The sequence below is a fragment of the Andrena cerasifolii genome, chromosome 11, assembly GCF_050908995.1.
Source record: "Andrena cerasifolii isolate SP2316 chromosome 11, iyAndCera1_principal, whole genome shotgun sequence".
Lineage (NCBI taxonomy): Eukaryota > Metazoa > Arthropoda > Insecta > Hymenoptera > Andrenidae > Andrena > Andrena cerasifolii.
Genome location: NC_135128.1, coordinates 1,657,570 through 1,677,136, shown reverse-complemented (window position 1 = coordinate 1,677,136; position 19,567 = coordinate 1,657,570). Strand labels below are relative to the sequence as shown.

Sequence of the window (19,567 nt, the reverse complement as noted above, 5' to 3'; positions counted from 1 at the left end):
AGTCGTCTGTCATGAAGGGAGCGAAATACAATGATGGCACACGTTGTCAGTCCATCTCGCTCATTCGCAGCGGCAACAACATACGAAGTGCAGGGGATATCGATCACCTTATTTCGAGACAGCACTGTATAATGTATGTGTAACTAAAAATAGCTAGAACAGGGTCGTATTTGGAATCATTTTCATCGAAAACCTATCGCTAATCTATTGGCAATACTCTCGTGAAGATTGAATAGACAGTATAGAAGTTTAAATTTTTATTAATGTCGGCAGAAGAAGCGATCGCTCAGGAAGGCCTGACCGACTCGGAGAGGCATATCTCCACACTTTGTGCCACTCAAAGTGTTAATATCTCGTGGACTACTAACAGACTACCCCAGACGTGCTCAGTCCGGACCCGAAGACCTCCTTAGGTTTTGGGTCTCGGTTAGAACCAGACGTTGTGATTAGCAATTTAATAGTTCCGCGCTCGGTTGTTATCCGGGTCCCACAACCTAAGGAGGTCTTCTGCTCCCGACTGAGCATGCCTGGTCTACTCGCCAAAGAATATTAGCGCACTCAGCTTAATAAATCCTACAAAGTGGCTAAGGCGCGTTAAAAAGTGAGGATAGACTTCGACGCTTAAGACTATGCAATATTGGGTGATGCAAATGAATGTCTCAAAAGAATGACGTCCATTGTATCTCACTTCGATTACCCAATCTTCAGACCACTTGTGAATAAGTTTATGACATTACAAAAGTAGCAGCACATTCACTGGATTCAATTCGCATGCATCTTCTAATAATATTTTCTTGGTTTACAGGGACTCCGAACGACACCAAGCTGGATCTCTGCGACATCTCGGAATACTCCGCGTATTGGGAACAGACCAGAACTCTGTACGCGCCATTTGAGTGCACGACCACTATGAAATCAGGAAACGCGGACGTCTACTTGAACGAAATTCCGGGAGGCCAGTACACGAACTTACAGTTTCAAGCCTATTCCCTCGGTTTGGGAGAATTCTTCGAAGATGTTAAAAAAGCTTATAGAGAAGCTAATCTGTTGCTGGGTGACATCATCAAAGTTACTCCGAGTTCAAAGGTTGTTGGTGACCTCGCACAATTTATGGTCCAGAATAAGCTCTCGGCTGACGATGTCCTCAACAAGGCTGAGGAATTGTCCTTCCCGAAATCGGTCGTCGAATTCCTGCAGGGCGCTATTGGCGAACCTTATGGAGGCTTCCCCGAGCCTCTCAGGTATTTTAATTTCATACGTAACAGAGTTTATTCACGTCGTTCATTTGTTTATAAAAATTGTCATATGCTAATTGCGTGATTCCCTCTGTACTATGATTCCCTATGTGCACTATACATTTTTATATGATATAAGATAGAAATACATATGAAGAGGTGATTAACCAATCGTGATTGCTCGTGAAGAGCATTGAAACTGTTTCCTCTTGCACTCTTTTCCATACGGAACTTGCCACTTATGAGAAAAAAACTCATCATAGATAGTAATAACGTGAACACCCTGTATAGAAAAAAATCAAAAATAGAATGCTGTAAAGTGAGCAAGAACTTCTAACCCATCCTCCGGAATTAGAACAGAAACAGGGATAGAGGTGTGCTGAGGAATCGAAGTCTGTTTATTGTGCTTAACACAATTTTGTTTCGTAGGTCGAAAGTGTTGAAGGATATGCCACGAGTGAAAGGGAGACCAGGTGCAAGTTTGCCACCGTTAGATTTCGACGCTTTGAAATCCAATCTGCAAGAATCTCACCCCCACGTCACGAAGAAGGACGTTATGTCGGCGGCGCTCTATCCCGAAGTAACGAACGATTACTTGAACTTCAGAGAGATATACGGACCAGTAGATAAACTGGAGACCAGAATGTTCTTGACTGGGCCAAAGGTCGGAGAAGAATTCGACGTAACTATTGAGAAGGGTAAAACTTTGGCGATTAAGACGTTAGCCGTTGCTGAAGACCTCACGAAGAATGGAGAACGTGAGGTGTTCTTCGAGATGAACGGACAACTCAGATCTGTGTTTATTAAGGATAAGGAAGCTGTTAAGGTAAAATAATGTTTTTTTTTTTTAATTTTTATTGTGACTAGATAGTCATTTGTATTGAATTTCTTGACACAGCTATATATGGTATTTTCAAAGAGGTAGTCCAAAATAAAAAATGCATAGTTAAAAGTGCAAAATAGTGATTGTTATTCACTATTCGCGTCATAATATGGGAGACCACAAGTTATCATCGCAATTTGTAGTTTACCTATAGTTTTATATTTAAATTTATTACGAAAATTAAAGAGTAGTGTAAGTACTTAGTCAATATCAGTTACTACTTATACATATGTGCAGTATGTCTGAGTTAACTGACACTGGTTAAATATTTCGTAAACGAGTAAAAATATGAAAAATTTGTTCCTACAAAAGATTTTTGGTACAGGGAGGGGGGGGGGGCAACTTAATTTTTTTAAATGGAATGTTACATTTTTTTTTATTTAAAAAAAATATAGCATTCCATTTAAAAAAATTAAGTTGGCCTTGAAATCTCCCCTACCACTATGGAAAAACTATATACGCCACGTACTGTCCCCCTCTATGCCAAAACACTCTTCCCGGGACAATAGTTTCATATCTTTACTCGCTTACGAAATATTTAACCGGTCTCAGTTAACTCAGACACACTGTAGATACATCATATACTAAAGAATATCAGTTAATTTTCTTTAGTTCTTAAGCTTCTGTAAAGTTTAAATTTACTGTTCTTACAAACGTCGTGTATTACTAAGCATTCCACTCTGTTTCTCCAATTCAATATGATGGCTTCGTGTGCTACAAAGAAACCTAAGTGTCTCCCGAAGCATACGCTGAGAACTCATTACAAAACTTTTTGTTTCAATCAGGAACTGCACGTGCATCCGAAAGCTGTTAAAGGAGACAAAAACCAAGTTGGTGCACCAATGCCTGGTACTGTGATTGATGTCAGAGTGAAGGTAGGTGACACGGTCGAGAAAGGTGCACCGTTGGTCGTTTTGTCTGCCATGAAAATGGAAATGGTGGTGCAAGCGCCGAAAGCAGGAAAGATCAAGACGCTCGATGTCTCTCAAGGAATAAGATTAGAAGGAGACGATTTAGTTTTAACGTTCGAATAGGACTTTTAACCTCATGGGACTCGCAGATCTCTAAAGTCACGTTGTTGTATACATTACTAAAGCAAGGGTACATTTTGTTCGATTGGCAACAGCTGAACGCCATTACTACTTGCGCAAAACTATTTAAGTCTTACTCATCTAAGCACCTGTAAAAAATAGAAAATTGTATATATCCTAGTTTTAACCAACAGATGAATTTTCATCGAATTATTTTATATACTTCTGAACAATCCTTCGTTCTCGTTTTTGAAATGTATTTTTATTGCAGGCAATTATCTACATACAAGAGAGCTTGAGCAACTCGAAAATTCAAATGAATCTGAAACTTTGCAGAAAAATCTTTACCACCACTTTGTAGGCCATTGAGAACCATGAAACGATGTAGGTAATTTTTTTTTAGATATCTTTTTAACGATTCCGCAGATATGCAAGATACTATGCAAATTCATAATTTTTTTGAGGAAATGTTTTCATCCTGAAAATCGTTTCGTTGCGGAAATAGAACGTAGATATATCATAGAGACTATCTGAACTTCATTTCTGCAAAATTTCAGATTTTTTTGTAATTTTCAAGTCGCGAACAAGAGTTAGAAATCTATTTTAATATTTTTTTTTATTTTTAAATCTAGTAGATATTGTCGTGGTCTTCGATAATAACAATGTTAATACAAAGGAAACATGAAAATCGTTCAGTGAAAATCGCAAGCAAATTATGTAACTACCTCGCGCGTATAGTTTAAGACCTGTTAAGAAATCGATAGCTGCTAAAACAAAATTGTACCACTTGCGAAAAAGACAAAGGAGTAAGAATTATACATAAACATTCATCCCAGCTCGTTGTTACCAAAAAGAAGAGCAACCGACGATTCCTTGAAATTTTCATCGTGCTCTACGTCACTCGACGAAATAGTCTTACAGAATGTTGATGTGTAATGTATTTTATATTCCGTTCGATTTTAATCATTCACCACGATCATTTTCTCGTACCAATCATTTACTAGTATTTAATTTAACGAGACAAGGGTGAACAGCGATTCCCCTTGAAACGGAGCTCACGATTCGTAGGTCACGTGACTGTTATCTGTTAATTTTTAATTAGAAATCGACAAAAAGCATGCAACTGGCATCTGTGTTTACATTCGATGATGAATAAAAAGCGAAATGTACAGGCCTACAATGTCAACGAACCGAGGAATGAGTGTGAAACGCTAAATAATGAAATATTACAGTTTAATGATAAATGACACTCCCCACTATGGGTGGCAATGAAAAACGGATTTTAACTGTGAATCATGTCATAGGAGAACGCTTCAATCGTATATAAGGATTTGCCCTTTACTCGCGCTGGTACGTTAATGTTTTCCAAGCTATAGTCGGGTGAAAGTTAACTGGCTACTCAAGGCAGCCGCGGGATTACCCCTACCATACAATTTGCCTATTTCGCAGCATTTTAAGTGGGGAAAGTGAGATCCGAAACGGAATAGGGCGTGAAACAGTTAACTTTGTATCATTCGGGTCCGCGCATTCAAATTCTCGCGAGCAGGGTAGCGTTCTGATCCCAAGAATTAGCCTCGTAACAGATTGAGAGGGAAAGTAAACAGATATAGCAAGACTGTCGTTATGTTTTGTTATTTTCGCTGAGCTCGAGGTGAGGAGAGTTAAGGGTGAAGACGAAATTTAACTCAACAAATTTCATTCCAATTGAACCTAGCACCACTATATTACACTTGGGTGTCAAGGATCAGAAGCCTGGGAATGCATATTGTACAGTTTTTAGGCATTATGATGTTAAGGGTCTGGGTGTATCAAGGTAGAATTTTTTTTTAAATTGTGTAGTCCTGTAATGAGTAGCAGGTAACACATTTAGTGATTTATTACGCTTAAGTAACGCTCTTTCTACACCACTTATGTTTGCTTCGAGTATTTGACTGTTTATATCTAATAAGTGTTGAGGTATGTTGAGTGGAAGGAGTATATCGAGATACCTCAGATATATTCAAGTGATATGTAAAATTATTCTGCTAGGGCCCAAAAGCTATACAGTATCGTCTACTGCGCTTGGATCCCAGACACTTAAGTTCTTCCTTGTCTTGATCACTCACTGGTTCATAAACTCTATATGTTCTTTCAAACTTTGCACACAATGTGCCCCCACAAGGAAGAAGGTAATATTGAAGCAACTTAAGGGACCTTAAAACACAATAGTTTTATACCATGCTAGTTTGTCTCTCTGGCACAGATTTGCATGAAGGACTGAGAGTAAAAATGGCAAATTACCCAGTTAGCACATTAGGGATAAAACCTTTCATGACGTTAAGTAAGCAATTGAATTGGACTTTTAGATAGCATGGCGAAAGAATTGAAATTATACTCGACGTGATTCAAAGTTTGTGTACCCCCTATTGTGTCTTTATGCTTTTATGAGGAATGATATCGAGTATAGCAGGGTTCTCCAGCGTAGGGGCCCCTCACGCGCCTGCTTCCCCTTCCAATCTTCCTCTGGCGCAGCGTGCCTTCCGTTGTCAAGAAGACCGTGCGACGCTACGAAGGCTGCCATGACGGGCTATCCCGGCTAGCGTCTTCGCGATTAGCGTCGCGCGGTATCCCTGACAAGGCGGACGAAAGTGGGAGAACCCCAAGCTCCCACGGGAGCGACCTTGGAGAGTCCTGGAATATAGCTTGTACATGATGAAAAAAGGCTATTGAGGAGCCATTCTTCAACGTTTCTGATTATCTTGCTACTGTATCTTTTGTTTCTTCGTGTAGATGCGCATGTGTAAAGAAAGAGGGAGACTGGCATGACGTAAAAATGACGGAGTTTTAAGAAATGTAATTTACAGTTGCAAAAATGACCTTGAGTAGCTACCTGGTGTTATATTATACTGTTATGATAATCAAATCAGAATTGCACATGGTCTCTAAAATATTTGCGGATCATATGATGGACAATACTGCCTAAGCAGATACTCCTAACAAGTCCACAGTTCGCTGACTTGTCTTAACTCTGTTTTAATCTTACGATTCTTCCAAAATTAAACAACACAGCTACACTGCATAATAATTGCATCAGAAGCCAAAATGTTTATTCCTTCTCTGGATGTATGTATGACGACATACATGCTGGCGGACACTTACAGTGAACATGTTAAAACTGTTACCTTTCCTTGAACCAATATTTGAGCAATCAAGTAACAATTGCAATGAAAACTCGTTCAAAACTGCCAAAATACATTGCTGTGACGTTAGAACATTTTAAAGTGCATTTCTATTTCTCATTTGTCGTTTGGAAAACGCAGCTTCCAGATCCACAGTAGGGTCAGTAAACGAAACTACGGAAATTTATTGAATGTCTAAAGGAATGTAAAGCGAAATACTTTACACGTTTACACTATTGCAAGAAATGTTAAATATATTCAGTGGTAGACTCGTTAAGTGCGATTCCTTTCAATGTGTTAATGCTGACATCCTGGGAACGATATTGCTGCATACAAGCTCGTGAGTCGAGTTTATTGTACAATTAGCTTGTACAATAGAAGCTATGCCAAATTTATGTACAAAGTTGATAGTTTCGATCGTATACAGACTGTTAACTCTTTTTTCTGAGAGTTGAAAGAAATAATCAGGTTCAATGAATTTTACAATACTTGATGTTTGATGTGATTAATTTAATGCCATTTGCTGAACTTGGCACAATTTACGGATTTGATGAAAAGTGATAAAATTTGCATAATAATTTATAAACAACTTACCATAATTCGTATATAATGTTTACTCACCCAACATCTGCATAATTTCAATATTCTCTTAAAAAAGTTACTATAATTTTTATATTAGCTTTCAAAACAGTTCTGCATAACTTCTTCTGTTACTTCTTGAACAACCAAATTGTAGCTGAGGGCAGAGTTCAAACCAATTTGTATAAATACTGGGATTTCTTATATATTAATTTTTAAAAATTTTGTGATGAAACTTCTTCGTTTTTTTTTAACCAAATGGAAATTTAGCAGGACTTATACAAAATTGTAAGTAATATAGAGGATATAAAGATTTCAAATATATTGAAATGCTTTGCTTGTCGATAACTGTATCGATATGATTTTCAAACAGGCTAAATTTCACAAATTATTTAGTTGTACATACATATATAATAAGTGTATACAGTATGCATATAGGTATGCAGGACGTGACAGTTTCTCCTTTGTTTGCATTTCAAATCACTGTACAATAGTTGTATTTGATTTAAATTGATCCACGAGCGTTGAATATATTGTGATTATTGCAATTTCCTCGCCAGTGTACATGTAAAATATGTTCGCAGTGTATTTATGTAGATACGAAACTTTATCGAATGTAATTGCATTTGTATGGACAAAAGAGCGCAAATGCAAACGAGTGTTTTACAATTTATTGAGTGAATTATTTCTTTTTCTCCTTCCTTGTTATTCTCTTAGTTAAATGATACAATGATAATAGAAAATATAGTTATTTAACTTTGTGTCGTATTTAAATGGATAGGTAATTAATCCAGTATGATTCTGGAGTAGTTAACTGTCATATCAACGCGTAAATTATTACGTTACGTTAAAAGTTGGGAAAATAGGGAACGTGCACATTAGCACGAACTACTTAACGAATTTCTAATTACAGGTAATAATTCATTATAGTGAATATCACGTGATTATTACTAAATTTTCAAAGTAATTTTATTGCTTTAACAATACCTGTCAAGAAAAAGCTTTCCATCTTCTTTAGTCAACACCAGGCTCCCCTTTTGTAATTTTTGAGGTGTTAATATAGTAGAGAATAATATGTATTTTCAATCACAAATTATTTTTGTCCATATCTTGAAACAATTATATATATCTTGACTACACGAACTAAAAAATTGAACAAGAGAAAAACAGTGATTTTTTAATATGTTGTCAGAATCATTGATCCCTCAGAATCAGACTCTCATTGAAAAAATGAACTTGACAAATAAAAATTTCGATCTATGGTATTAAATAGTTAATGCACTTTTTGCTATAATAATACACAGAATAGATATTATAAATTATTATTAAATTATTATTTATCATTATTACTATTAAATTATTATTATTTATAATAAATAATAATTAAATAATTTTTTTATCTTGGGCGATTACCGGGCACTCAGTCCTATTGGACCATTGTGCCCGAGCCCGTACGGGCAGTTCTACTTGGGAGGGCTTCCCACTAGGCCAGCCTCTCGTGCAAACTCGAGAAACCCGCTCACGGTCGTGTCCTCCAGGTTCGCCGTGCGGGGGAAGACAGCTCTCAGCAATAGCTGTCTCTGGGATGCCATGCCCTCGCACTGCGTCATAAGGTGAAGCGGCGTTTCGTCGTCCTCCCTGCACTACGGGCACCTTGATTCCTGAACGATCACTAGGCGCGCCAGGTGCTACCTCGTGTGCCAGTGTCCTGTCACCATCCCCACGAGTAGTCGCAACTGCGACCTATCCAGGCGGCTAGGCGGAGTCCCGCACATAACTTTTTCGAAGGCCGCTTCAGCAGAGCCTTCGCGTATCCCATTTGTTGGGTCCGTTACCAGAGTTGTTCGAGTTGCTGTCTGATCCAGCACCTCGTCCACTCCTTCACAGTCCCCATGGTGACACCTAAGGTGCAGAACGGGTCCCGATTCGGTTTACGCGCGCCTTCTCGGGCCCTGTCGTTTGCCCCTTCGTTTCCCATGATTCCGGCGTGCCCCTGAACCCATAGTAGTCTGACACGGTTACTATTAGCCAATTGTGTCAATGTCTCCACGCAGTCTAGCACCAGACTGGATCTCAACACTGTGTTGAGTAGGGATCTAAGTGCGGCTCGACTGCCGCTGCAGATGTAGAGGTGCTTGCCCTCATAGCCCCTGTCCAGATTCAATCTGGCACAGGTCCTGATAGCCTGCACTTCCGCCTGAAAAACCGATACGTTTGGGCCCAGGGCAATGGACCTTTCCACCCTGGGCCTCTCCCTCCATATCCCGGCTCCGGTTCCTGTTTTGATCTTAGAGCCATCTGTATACCTTTCCCACGCCTTTCCATCTCCCCGCGAAGTGTATCCTCAGGACAGCCTTCCTAACCCCGGCCTCCGCAGCCAAGTGCGGTGGCGTCAGGTCCAGCAAGACTCCCATCGTCATGGTAGGCGTGGTGGGGAGTGTTCCGTTAATGGCTGTGTAGCCGTTATCCCCAGCAGTGCCAAGCGATACACCTTGCTCAACATCCTCCTGTGGATGTTCCTCCTCGTGGAGGTCCACCATACCACTGAGGCGTATATCAGTCGGGGTTCCAGGATGGCCGTATACATCCATTTGGCCACCCATGGTTTTAACCCCCATGTGTTGCCGAACATCCTTCTGCAGGCCCAGTGACGAGCACCTTCTGGGTTTGCTTTGTGTAGTGGCTTTTCCACGTGAGCTTCTTATCCAGGGTCACTCCCAGATATTTCACCTCCGCGGAGATGTGGAGCTCCGCTCCGAAGATTGAGGGGGCCTTAAACTTTAGGTTCCGCTTCCTCATGAACAGTACCATCTCCGTCTTGCACAGATTTAGCCTTAGGTTTTGGTGGTGGCACCATTCCTGAACCAGTGTGAGCGCCTTCTCCATTCTCCTGGCCATGCACGTCAGGCTCATGCCTCTGACTACGATCACTATGTCGTCAGCATAGCCCTGTACTATTACACCTTCTTCTCCGAGCCCACGCAGTAACTCATCCACCCCCAGGGTCCACACCAGTGGGGAGAGCACTCTGTGAGAAGATCCCGTTCACTCCCGGGCTTTTAAATCTCTTAAATGAGTTTATGGCCCATCTGATCCTGTCTCGATTTACCACTCTGGAGACCATCCCCCAGTCCTTCGGTCCCTTTTTCTCAGGTTCCAGCTCTTCTGTTGGTTGCCCCTGCTGGAAGAGTCCTGAGCCTGGGAAGTGGACTATCCTGTGCTCCAAGATTTGTTTTCAGTCCCTTAAGTACCTCTCGACCGGGAGTCTGAGTCCGTTCAATTTTTCGGGAGGACCAAATGCGAAGACCCTTGGAAGCCTGGCCACTAGTGGTAGGGCCTCGGCTTCTTGGCAGAATTCCCTCAAGGTCTTCCTTTTTGATGCTCTGATGAGCTTCTTGTAGGACCTATGGGCTTCCCTGTGGTTTTCTCATTCGATCCTCGTTCCAAGCCTCATGGTTCTGTTTAGTAGCTTCCGGGTTCTGGTCCTGTGCCTACTCAGCTCGTTGTACCACCAGGGTACCCTTCTGCTGCTCTTCCTTTGCTTGGCCGGGCATGACGTTTCATACGATTGGGTGATCGCAGCCTGCAGTTTCTCTACCGCCTGATCGACCCCCCCCCCCCCCCCCCCGTTTTCAAGCGTCCGCAGTCTCCCCCGAGCCTTCCTTGCGGCTCCTCTTTATAGAGTTGCCAGTCGGTGGCCCTGGGGTTTCTTAAGACTCCCGTGGGATTGTGGTTCGCGTCTCCCGTCAGTCTGAATTTGATTAGCCTGTGGTCTGAGAGAGTTGCTTTTTCCGCCACTTACCAATCCTTTATTGCTTGAGCGACCTTCCTGGAACCAAGCGTGATGTCGATTAGCTCCTGCCTTCTGGTGGTAACGAATGTGGGTTTGGAGCCTCGATTGAGGATCTCCATTTCTGTGGTCGAGACGTATTCAATCATGTTTGTCCCTCTCTTGTTGATATCGGTGCTGCCCCATATGATGTGATGAGCGTTGGCGTCGCATCCCACTACCAGTTGCAGCCCCCTATTTTTGCATGCCTCCACCAGTATTTTGAGTTCCCTCGATGGGGGGGGGGGAGGGGACTCCTCAAAGTCGTATAGTAGGTATGCTGAGCAGACCACGACCTTTTCCGTGTTCCCGCTCATTTTTAGCTCTATTAGGACAGCTGTTAGGTCCCTAGTGCAGAATTCTCCCAGCCTCAAGGCGTTTAGTCTTTTACACGCGCAGACACATGTCCTATTTAACGGTAAATATAAAAGTTAGAAATATTTTTTCAGTTAGTATTATTTAAGGAATTGGAAACAGGTTGAATATAGAATATAAATCACATTGTAATTTTTATAATTACTAGGCGAAACTTCCCGGGCGTTGCCCGGGTTGTATGTCTGTCGTTTTTGATGAAGGGGTTGGAGTTTTATAAAAAAAATTCTTAGCGACCACCAAGGGACTAAGAGGAACCTACCTACCACATGGTCATAGCATCATAGTATCAGTGATTGACTGGTTGCATCGAAATCGTGATGAGTCAGTCAGTCAGGACTTCTTCTTTTATTTTATATACCTATAGATTTGCACCAAACGGGTTAAGGTTTCAACTTCAAATTTATCTACCCCACAACATGGTAGTTATTTACTTTAGCGATTCCTCACCAATTTTGATGAAATTTGGATATGTTGTAAAACTCCACATTTTGAACAACTTTTTCCTGTACATGTTACCGTCGCTCGGCCTTAGTTTCCGAGATACTTGCGAAAAACTTCTGTTGATTTATTCCGACACAACGCATTCCACTTTCCAACTTGTTCCGCATATTAGTATAGATTGGGGTTCGACTAGCGCGGGGGCGTGTGCCCGCTCGCGGGCGCGTAAAGCGTGGTAGCAAATCGATGTAAGTTTGGAGATTTCAATCAGAAACTTGCGGATACCCGTCAACCCCGACTCACATCGGTCCGCCACCATGCTTTACGCGCCCGCGAGCGGGCGCGAACCCCCCGCACTGGTCTAGCCCCAACCAATACTAATACCCGAGACAAGTTGAAAAGTGGAATGTGTTGTGTCGGAATAAGTGAACCGAAGTTTTTCGCAAATATCTCGGAAACGAAGATCCAGCGGCGGTAACATGTATAGGAAAGAGTTGTGTTAAGGATTCGAAAGGCGACGGGGTTTATGATGCGGACATGCTCTCTTCGCTATTTTTTAACTTAAATTTTCATTAGCGCGACTATTGCGGCTGTTAAACAGCTGGCATCATAAACAGGGGAAAGCTCCAAATCCCAGGTATGCCGGGTCTTGGAGTTTCTCCTGGCGCTCAATAGTGATTGCCGCATCATAAACCCCCTGGACGGGTCGCGCACGTGAGGGTTGTTTCTGCCGCGGGACCTTGGGGCCTGTCTCGGGGTCTCGGTACGGTGTCTCCCACTACATTTTGTTCATTTGGAAAATTGGGCGGAGAGTTGATAAAATCCAGGAAAACGCCCAACGTGTCACCTTAAGGACACTGATTGGAACGCGAATATTTCCACCCTGAACGGACCTCCGTAGCAGACCAGGTGGTGGGGAAAACCGAGGTTTCGTTAGAGGGTACGCGGCGAAGGAAGAGCAGAACTCAGACCAGCAAAATCAGAAAAGGTTCTCGGCTCCTGTCGGCCTTTGGAAACGGCCATACACGTTTTTTAATACACATTTTTTAATACATGTTCTTTAATACATTTCACACATTTGTCGACCATAGTAACGGTCATTTATAATAAATATTATTGGTCAAAATCAAGCGTTGTTACTGAACCAGCAGTGTATACACGTAACAATTACGCTAAAAACAAGTTGCGCAGATGCATTGTAGGCCCGCCCGCGGGTCAAGCTCGAGCTCGAGCTGAAAGACGGAGCGGGACAAAGTATCAAAGTGTCGACATTTTCGTTTCCTCTCGCCCGTTCTCGGGTTCTCAATAATAATTGAATATAATGTTGAATGTGAAGTGCACTTATATTTATTTATACTAAACCTAATCCATCACTACCCCAAATTGTAACACCAAAGCAAGAAATTTAAAAAATATTTTTGCGAATATCTCGGAAACTAGGACCGAATGAAATTTCATAAAAATCGGTGAGGAATCGCTAAAGTAAATAATTATCCACAACATTTTCAGGAAATCTGCTTGACAGAACTTTAATTTCTTCAGAACAGAATAAATGGTCCTGTTTAGCTAGAATTTTTTTCTACATTTAAGAAAATAAAAATTTCTTATTTCCGCAAAAATGTATTTAATAAAAGATTCAGTTAATACACTGCAGTTTGTAACAGGTTTAGCCTAACAGAAACGGTAATAGTCATAAAATTACAGTTATTTCATAATTACTTGAAAATTTTAACAGTTTCATTCGACCCCTAATCACGAAGTATCGGCATAGGACCCCCAATCTAACCGCAAACATATACCGATACCTAGTTTCACTTTTTAATAAACAAGGTAAACATTGAATTAGTACTCAAGGAGAGGTCAATATCAGAAACCTTATAAGACCAATACCAGAAACTTATATTGGAGCAAATGTAATATAACAAGTACCATCTTCTTTTTGCCACAACTTGTTCCATGATCATCCCACGCTTCGGGCAAAGTGCATATTACTCTGGACCCCCTCTGCAACATATCTAAAATTAAACAAAATTGGTGTTGCGGCCCTCTTTTATGCATAATTACCAAAGTTCTCAAAGTTTAACTTAAACTTTATTTGATGGCTTATTCGACGTCGCATAATTTTCCGTATTTTAATATTTGCAGAATTTTAAATATTGCTGAAATATTTCAGGTGATAAAGTTAGATGAAGCACCCTGTATAATACCTCAGGTAACCGCGAGCGACGAGACCCACTTATCTCTCCAAGCGCCTAAATAATGTATAGCAGATTACTTCTCGACAGGTGGCCAAAATCTGCACTATTAAAGGTTCATAATTAGAAAATAAAGCTGACTCCGGACATATGGATATTAGACAAAGAATATCTCTTTTATCGTTCCCTGCCACCTCTTGCTGAATTGACCAGTAATTCTCAATTATTCTGTATAAGATTTAGGACTCTGCACTTTCAGCGCTCATTTTCCAAAGAATATTTCCACAGGTCTACCTACTTCTCTTCTGTAGTGTACTCAATCTTGCACTCTAGTTATTCTTTCGACAGATCGATTCACCTTAGTATTAAGTTGTAACCAATGTTATGTATATAATAATATATGGTATATGTGTTGTCGCAGTATGATCTGTTCAGGAAGTTCTACAGCTTGTTTTCCAACAAATTTCTACATATCAGTTGAAACTTTTGAGTTGCGTTACTTTTGTGTCACCCTGTACAAGTTCCGTCACTATTATCTCCAAGAAATGTTAATTTTCATCAATTTAATTGACCGGCGTCGCTCGCAGGAAGTGGAATTACGTATTGTCCTAAGCTTTCTCGGCGCGTGCAGTCCATGTAACACTTTGCCACATTCCGACCTTCTTTTCCTATAAAAAATAAAATTGTGGAAATCGTGCACGCACCACGGCCGGTTTGTCATAAAATATAATTACTACATATTAGAGGCTCAGGTACACGGAATACGCGTTCCTTCCATCCTATCTGCATTCCTCTCTAATTTACATATGCCGTCTGCATGCATTGTGCCCCGCGGTTCTTTGTTAATTCGCGGACGTCGCGCAGCCGAGAAGCGAAAATACTAAAACGGCTAGAGTGAACCGCTCTTATTTTCTAAGGATTTTTCACAAATTCTCCTCTGCATGGGTTTTCACATTTCTGCAAATTCTTTTATTTCTTCGTATTAAATTTCCCTCTCAGTGGAAAATGGCTAGTGTCAATGGAGGGAAATTCTGCTTATCAAAACAGGAAGAAGGAAAGCGTTTTTTAACATTATTAAGTCTAGTATAAAATAAAATAATTACATTATTTTAGGAGCCGAAGAGTACAATAGGAGATTCGTTGTAAGTATTGTGTTTCAGCTGCAATACATTTACCCCTACAGCACACTTTGTTGCAGGAATGTCTCAGTTACGTTGCGGTGCAACATTTGAAACATTGCACGGAATGTTCCCGAAACGTTACAAGTAAATTGCTATGTCCGCCCCTGTGCAACATTGCAGGAGATATTTCTGCAACATTGTTTCGGAATTTTACAGCAATGGTCACGCAACGTTTCGGAGATATTACACAGCAATGGTCCCGCAACGTTTCGGGCAGTAGGGCCAAAAATAAAAATAACGGTATATGTAGTATAACGCCCGTGTGTCTTTTTCGCATAGAAAATTCTTTTACCCCAGGGAGATTCGAATCCACGGACCTGTAGCACCGTAGATGAACACTTTACCGTGGCAGCTACAACCGCTGATTGAGATGATTACTTACGTATTCATAACAATATTTCTGCAACGTTACGGCAACGTTTGGTAACGTTTCCACAATGTTACAGCAATGTTGCGGCAACGTTCCTGCAATGTTGCCGCAATGTTGCTGCAACTACCATTTGAACTTAAAATATTTCCGTTGTTTGTAATGATACGAGAAAATGTCTAAGGAAAACAATGTTTGCTTCAGAGAGACAATTATTCTGAAAGAGACGATTTTTGTCTCAAGGTTATATTTCCCGAAATTTCAAGATCATCGATGATTTTTTTAATGGAATGGCGTATTTTCATTACTGTAACGTTATAGCCAATAAAAATACAAATTCAGCCATGTATAATATGTTGTCCTTTTCATCTAGCAATCATTTTTTTCCTGAGACATTTTCTCGTATCATTACAAACAACGGAGATATTTTAAGTTTAAATGTTAGGTGAGTCACCCTGTATATTTTAATGCGTAGAATGACACATGGTGGAAGTTGTAGTACATACCTACTAGTGTTACAAAACCCTAATGGAGTTTGTCAAAATGAGTCTTCGTTTTTGAATAATTTGAGTTTAAAGTTTTGCATGGTAGGAGTGTAAGTTCGAATACGTTAGCATTTGTATCAATCAGTGGTGATAGCTGCGGCGGAAAAGTGTTCACCTACGACGCTACAGGTTGCCGGTTCCGAATCCCCGTGGGGAAAAAAATTTTGTTTGAGAAAAAGAAACACGAGCTTTATACTTCTATGATTCTGCACACATATACATACACCGTTATTTATATTTTTGACCCTACTGCCTGAAACGTTGCAGGAGGCGGACATAGAATTATGACTGCACTCTTGCGGCAACGTTGCGTGCAACATTGCAATCTTGCACTGCAACCATTCTGTAACTTTGCTGCGACGAGAGTGTGCTGTATGAGTGGCGCCTTCGGCGCCCCCCCCCCGGGGCTCGCTACGCTCCTCCCCTTTCGTTACTGGTTCCCTTTTTTTGCAAAATTCACTGTTTCGTTCCGCAGGTGTTTTCGTTTGCTGTTTAGTTGTAAAGCGTGACATAATCGACTGAAAGCTATAACTTCCGTGATGTTTTAGTTTATAATTTTAAACCGCAACATGAATTTTAAATTCGAACAGTATTACATTAAACCTGTATAAATGACGAAAAGAAGAACACCAAACACATATCTGTATATTATTTATAATATCCCCAATTTATAGCGTTACAAAGAACGTGACAAAATCGATAAAAAAACAATGAAATCGCCACTTATGATTTAATAGATATTGGGTAGAATCCCGAATAAAAATAGCAATTATATTAAAAAAATGAGCCTAACTAACCCAGACCAAACCGTGATCTTTACCGTATGTTTATGTTTTACAATAATCCTATTTTAAAGCGTTACAAAGAACTTGCCCATTAAAAAACAATGGCTTCCATGATTTTTCGGTTATTATTTTAAAACAAACCATGAGTTTAAAATTTGAACAGTATTCCATTCAATCTGGGCAAATGTAGAAAAGAAGGACACCAAACACTTTTTAAATAACCTCCATTTAAAGGGTTTCACAAATCGTGGCATGACTTTCGTGACGTTTTAGTTTTTAATTTTTAAAAGCCACATGAATTTTAAATAAGAACAGTATTCCATTAAATCTGTGTAAATTTATAATATCCCCGCTGTATAGCGTTACAAAAAACGTGACATTTAAAGCGTTACAGAAAAACGTGACAAAATCGATAAAAAACAAAGAAATCGTCGTCACATATGATTTTATAGATATAGGGTAGATATATCGTTACTTAAAATTTTGTTTTCTTTGTGCCCGAGTTATTTATTTGTATAGTATTAACTTTCTAATTTGTTTGTGTCGCTGAAAAGATAAGTAGTATTAGCAATAAATGTTTTTCTATCAGTAAAATCGAACCATCAAGTCATACGAAATGCCGGCAGTAGCGAATGTTTTTGGAAATTTCATGACCCCACCGAATTATATTGCGGGACCTGCTCTACACTGGGGCCCCACAAGGAACCCAGCCATATATACTTACGCTACGCGCCTACGAGCCCGCACCTACACTACTGCAGTTCTGCTCACTGACTCTAGCCTTAGTAACGGCGTACGTCTGGATGCTCGCCGCTAGGCGCTGAAAAAGGCTCCCTGTGCAGCCCTGGTATAAGGCATTCAACGAGGGCCGATGATATGTTCAGGATTTGCCGTGCTCAACGGCTTCGACTGACGAAAACATCGAAAAAATGGAGAAAATGGGCATCGAAAATCGTTGCTTGAGTGTTAGGGAGGTGGCTCATGAAGTGGAAATGTCTCACATGTCCCTGCATAACATTTTGACTGAAGTTTTGAGCACGAAATGCATCGCTGCACGACTTGTGCCGAAAGAGCTGATTTTTTTTGCAAAGAGCATCGCACTGACTTATAGTGGTTGCTGAAGAGATGATTTCGCGAGCCTTTAAATAGTGGCTTTACCTTCATGAAACGCACCGTATTCACCAGATATGGCCCCGTGTGACATTTTTATATTTCCCAAACTCAAATTACCAGTTCGGGGAAGGCGTTTTGAGTCGATTAAAGTCTACATCTTCGATTAAGCTATACCTTCTTCAGTGTTTGGAAATATATTTTGAAAACTGCGAGAAGCGTTGGCGTCCCTAGTAGCATTTATTGTTGGCATTTTGATGGCCAACTAATTCCCAACTTGGGGATACTATGGGCCAACCAGAAATGCTACTAGGGGTATGTGTATTGCCTCAGATGGGGTCTATTTTAAAGGCGATAAAATAAATTTTGATGAATAAATAAGTAGTTTTACTTCCAAATTCCGGGTACTTCAATTAGGGTAAGTCAGGGTGAGATGATCATACGGGAGAGATAGGCAGTGACAGTATTTTTTAGAAGGAAACGCCAGATGGCGTTGCGTCCACGTGGGTACAAAGTGTTATAGACAAGCAACATTTTTAGTTAAAACTGTTGGAACGGAACGTTTTTAAAGGTTTGTATATCCACTGTGAAATTTAAGCTAGTGCTTCAAAAAGTTTGATCTATATTTTGGTCACCTTGTTTGTGTTATTTATGCTGAATATTTTTAGTGCTCAAGATGTATCTTCGATAGTGTATTGTTTACAGTGCTTTTAACCGTAAAGTATTCAGGGTTCCGTTTGTTAGTCTAAGTGAAATGGGAATGATGATCTTATCAGAGCTTTAAGGGAGAGATGGTCAATTTTTGTCCGGGAGAGATGGGCATAGCTGTATTTGATATAATTTCAGATATTTTGAAGGTTGTTTTTGTAGGTACAGCCTAGAATGGTCCTAGCAATGATCCCGGTCCATCTACTAATATGGTCTTTACTAATTTGAAACCGAATATACACTTGAATCAACCAAGTACCACGGGTCTTGCTGCTGAAATTGATGAAGAACGTACGCTAACCCAAGTTTTGGAAGATATCGTTCCTGTGCCCCTCAAAACTTCCCTACTCGGAATCGCGTCAAACAACCGGAAAAATTATTAACGTTGCAAACACATATTAACACTCGAAAAATGAGTGACAGGGCAAAGGCGGAAAAATAATTAAAACAACAAAAGTCCTCTAAGAAAATAAAATTTGGCAATAAATGTGATTCCGTTCAAGAGTCTGCCTTTGACATAAATAATTGCAGAGGATGCGGAGAAAATTATTTTGAAACGAAAAAAAAGAAGACTGGCTAAGATGTAAGTTATGTGGTTATTGGGCCCATGAAAATTGTACAGGGTTTGGCACAATGTGTCAAACATGCGGATTAGACGACTCACAGCAAAAGCCCAAAGAAGTGGACGAAAACTAGAAAGGATCTGTGATAACTAGGTAAGATCCACAACTTGTTAGCCTGAAAGGTACATATGCCCATCTTTCCCGGACATTAAAGGAGAGATGGGCAATGACACTTTTTTTCATTTGTGAAATTTGTGTATTAAATAATATTTTTTCGTTTATTGATATTAACGGATATGTAGACAAAGGATTGAAGTTTTGTTCTACATCATTTTCGTTGCTTTATTTCAAATAGGTTGGGTATAGGAGGCTCCAAACGAAAATATGACCAACTCACCCTGACTTACCCTACATAATGTATGTGTGAGTCCGCCTGTATGTGCCTCCATCTTAGTAATAATACTGACTTAACTGTGTAATATTCCCAGAAGACGAAACAATTCTCCAAAACACGCACAAAAAGGTGCCATCACAAGTTGCTGCACAAAGGAGATATCGCTTAGACTGAACTCAGACGGACCACTT

General features: G+C 40.3%; 1 protein-coding gene and 1 long non-coding RNA gene across 5 annotated transcripts in view; both read left to right on the top strand.

Annotated features, from left to right (window-relative positions):
• Positions 1-7,559, top strand: part of Pcb (Pyruvate carboxylase) — a 112,520-nt gene extending 104,961 nt beyond the window's left edge. For 2 of the 4 annotated variants that reach the window (XM_076822739.1, XM_076822738.1), the window contains 3 exons: positions 806-1,241; positions 1,665-2,061; positions 2,904-7,559. In XM_076822739.1, coding sequence (XP_076678854.1) covers positions 806-1,241; positions 1,665-2,061; positions 2,904-3,152 — 1,082 coding nt within the window. In that variant the 3' untranslated portion in view covers positions 3,153-7,559. The remainder of the gene's footprint in view (positions 1-805; positions 1,242-1,664; positions 2,062-2,903) is intronic. The other 2 variants (XR_013086686.1, XR_013086685.1) reach the window with 2 other exon arrangements.
• LOC143374596 (uncharacterized) overlaps positions 1-19,567 on the top strand; it is a 362,323-nt gene that overhangs the window by 330,543 nt on the left and 12,213 nt on the right. The gene's annotated exons all lie outside the window — the stretch shown is intronic.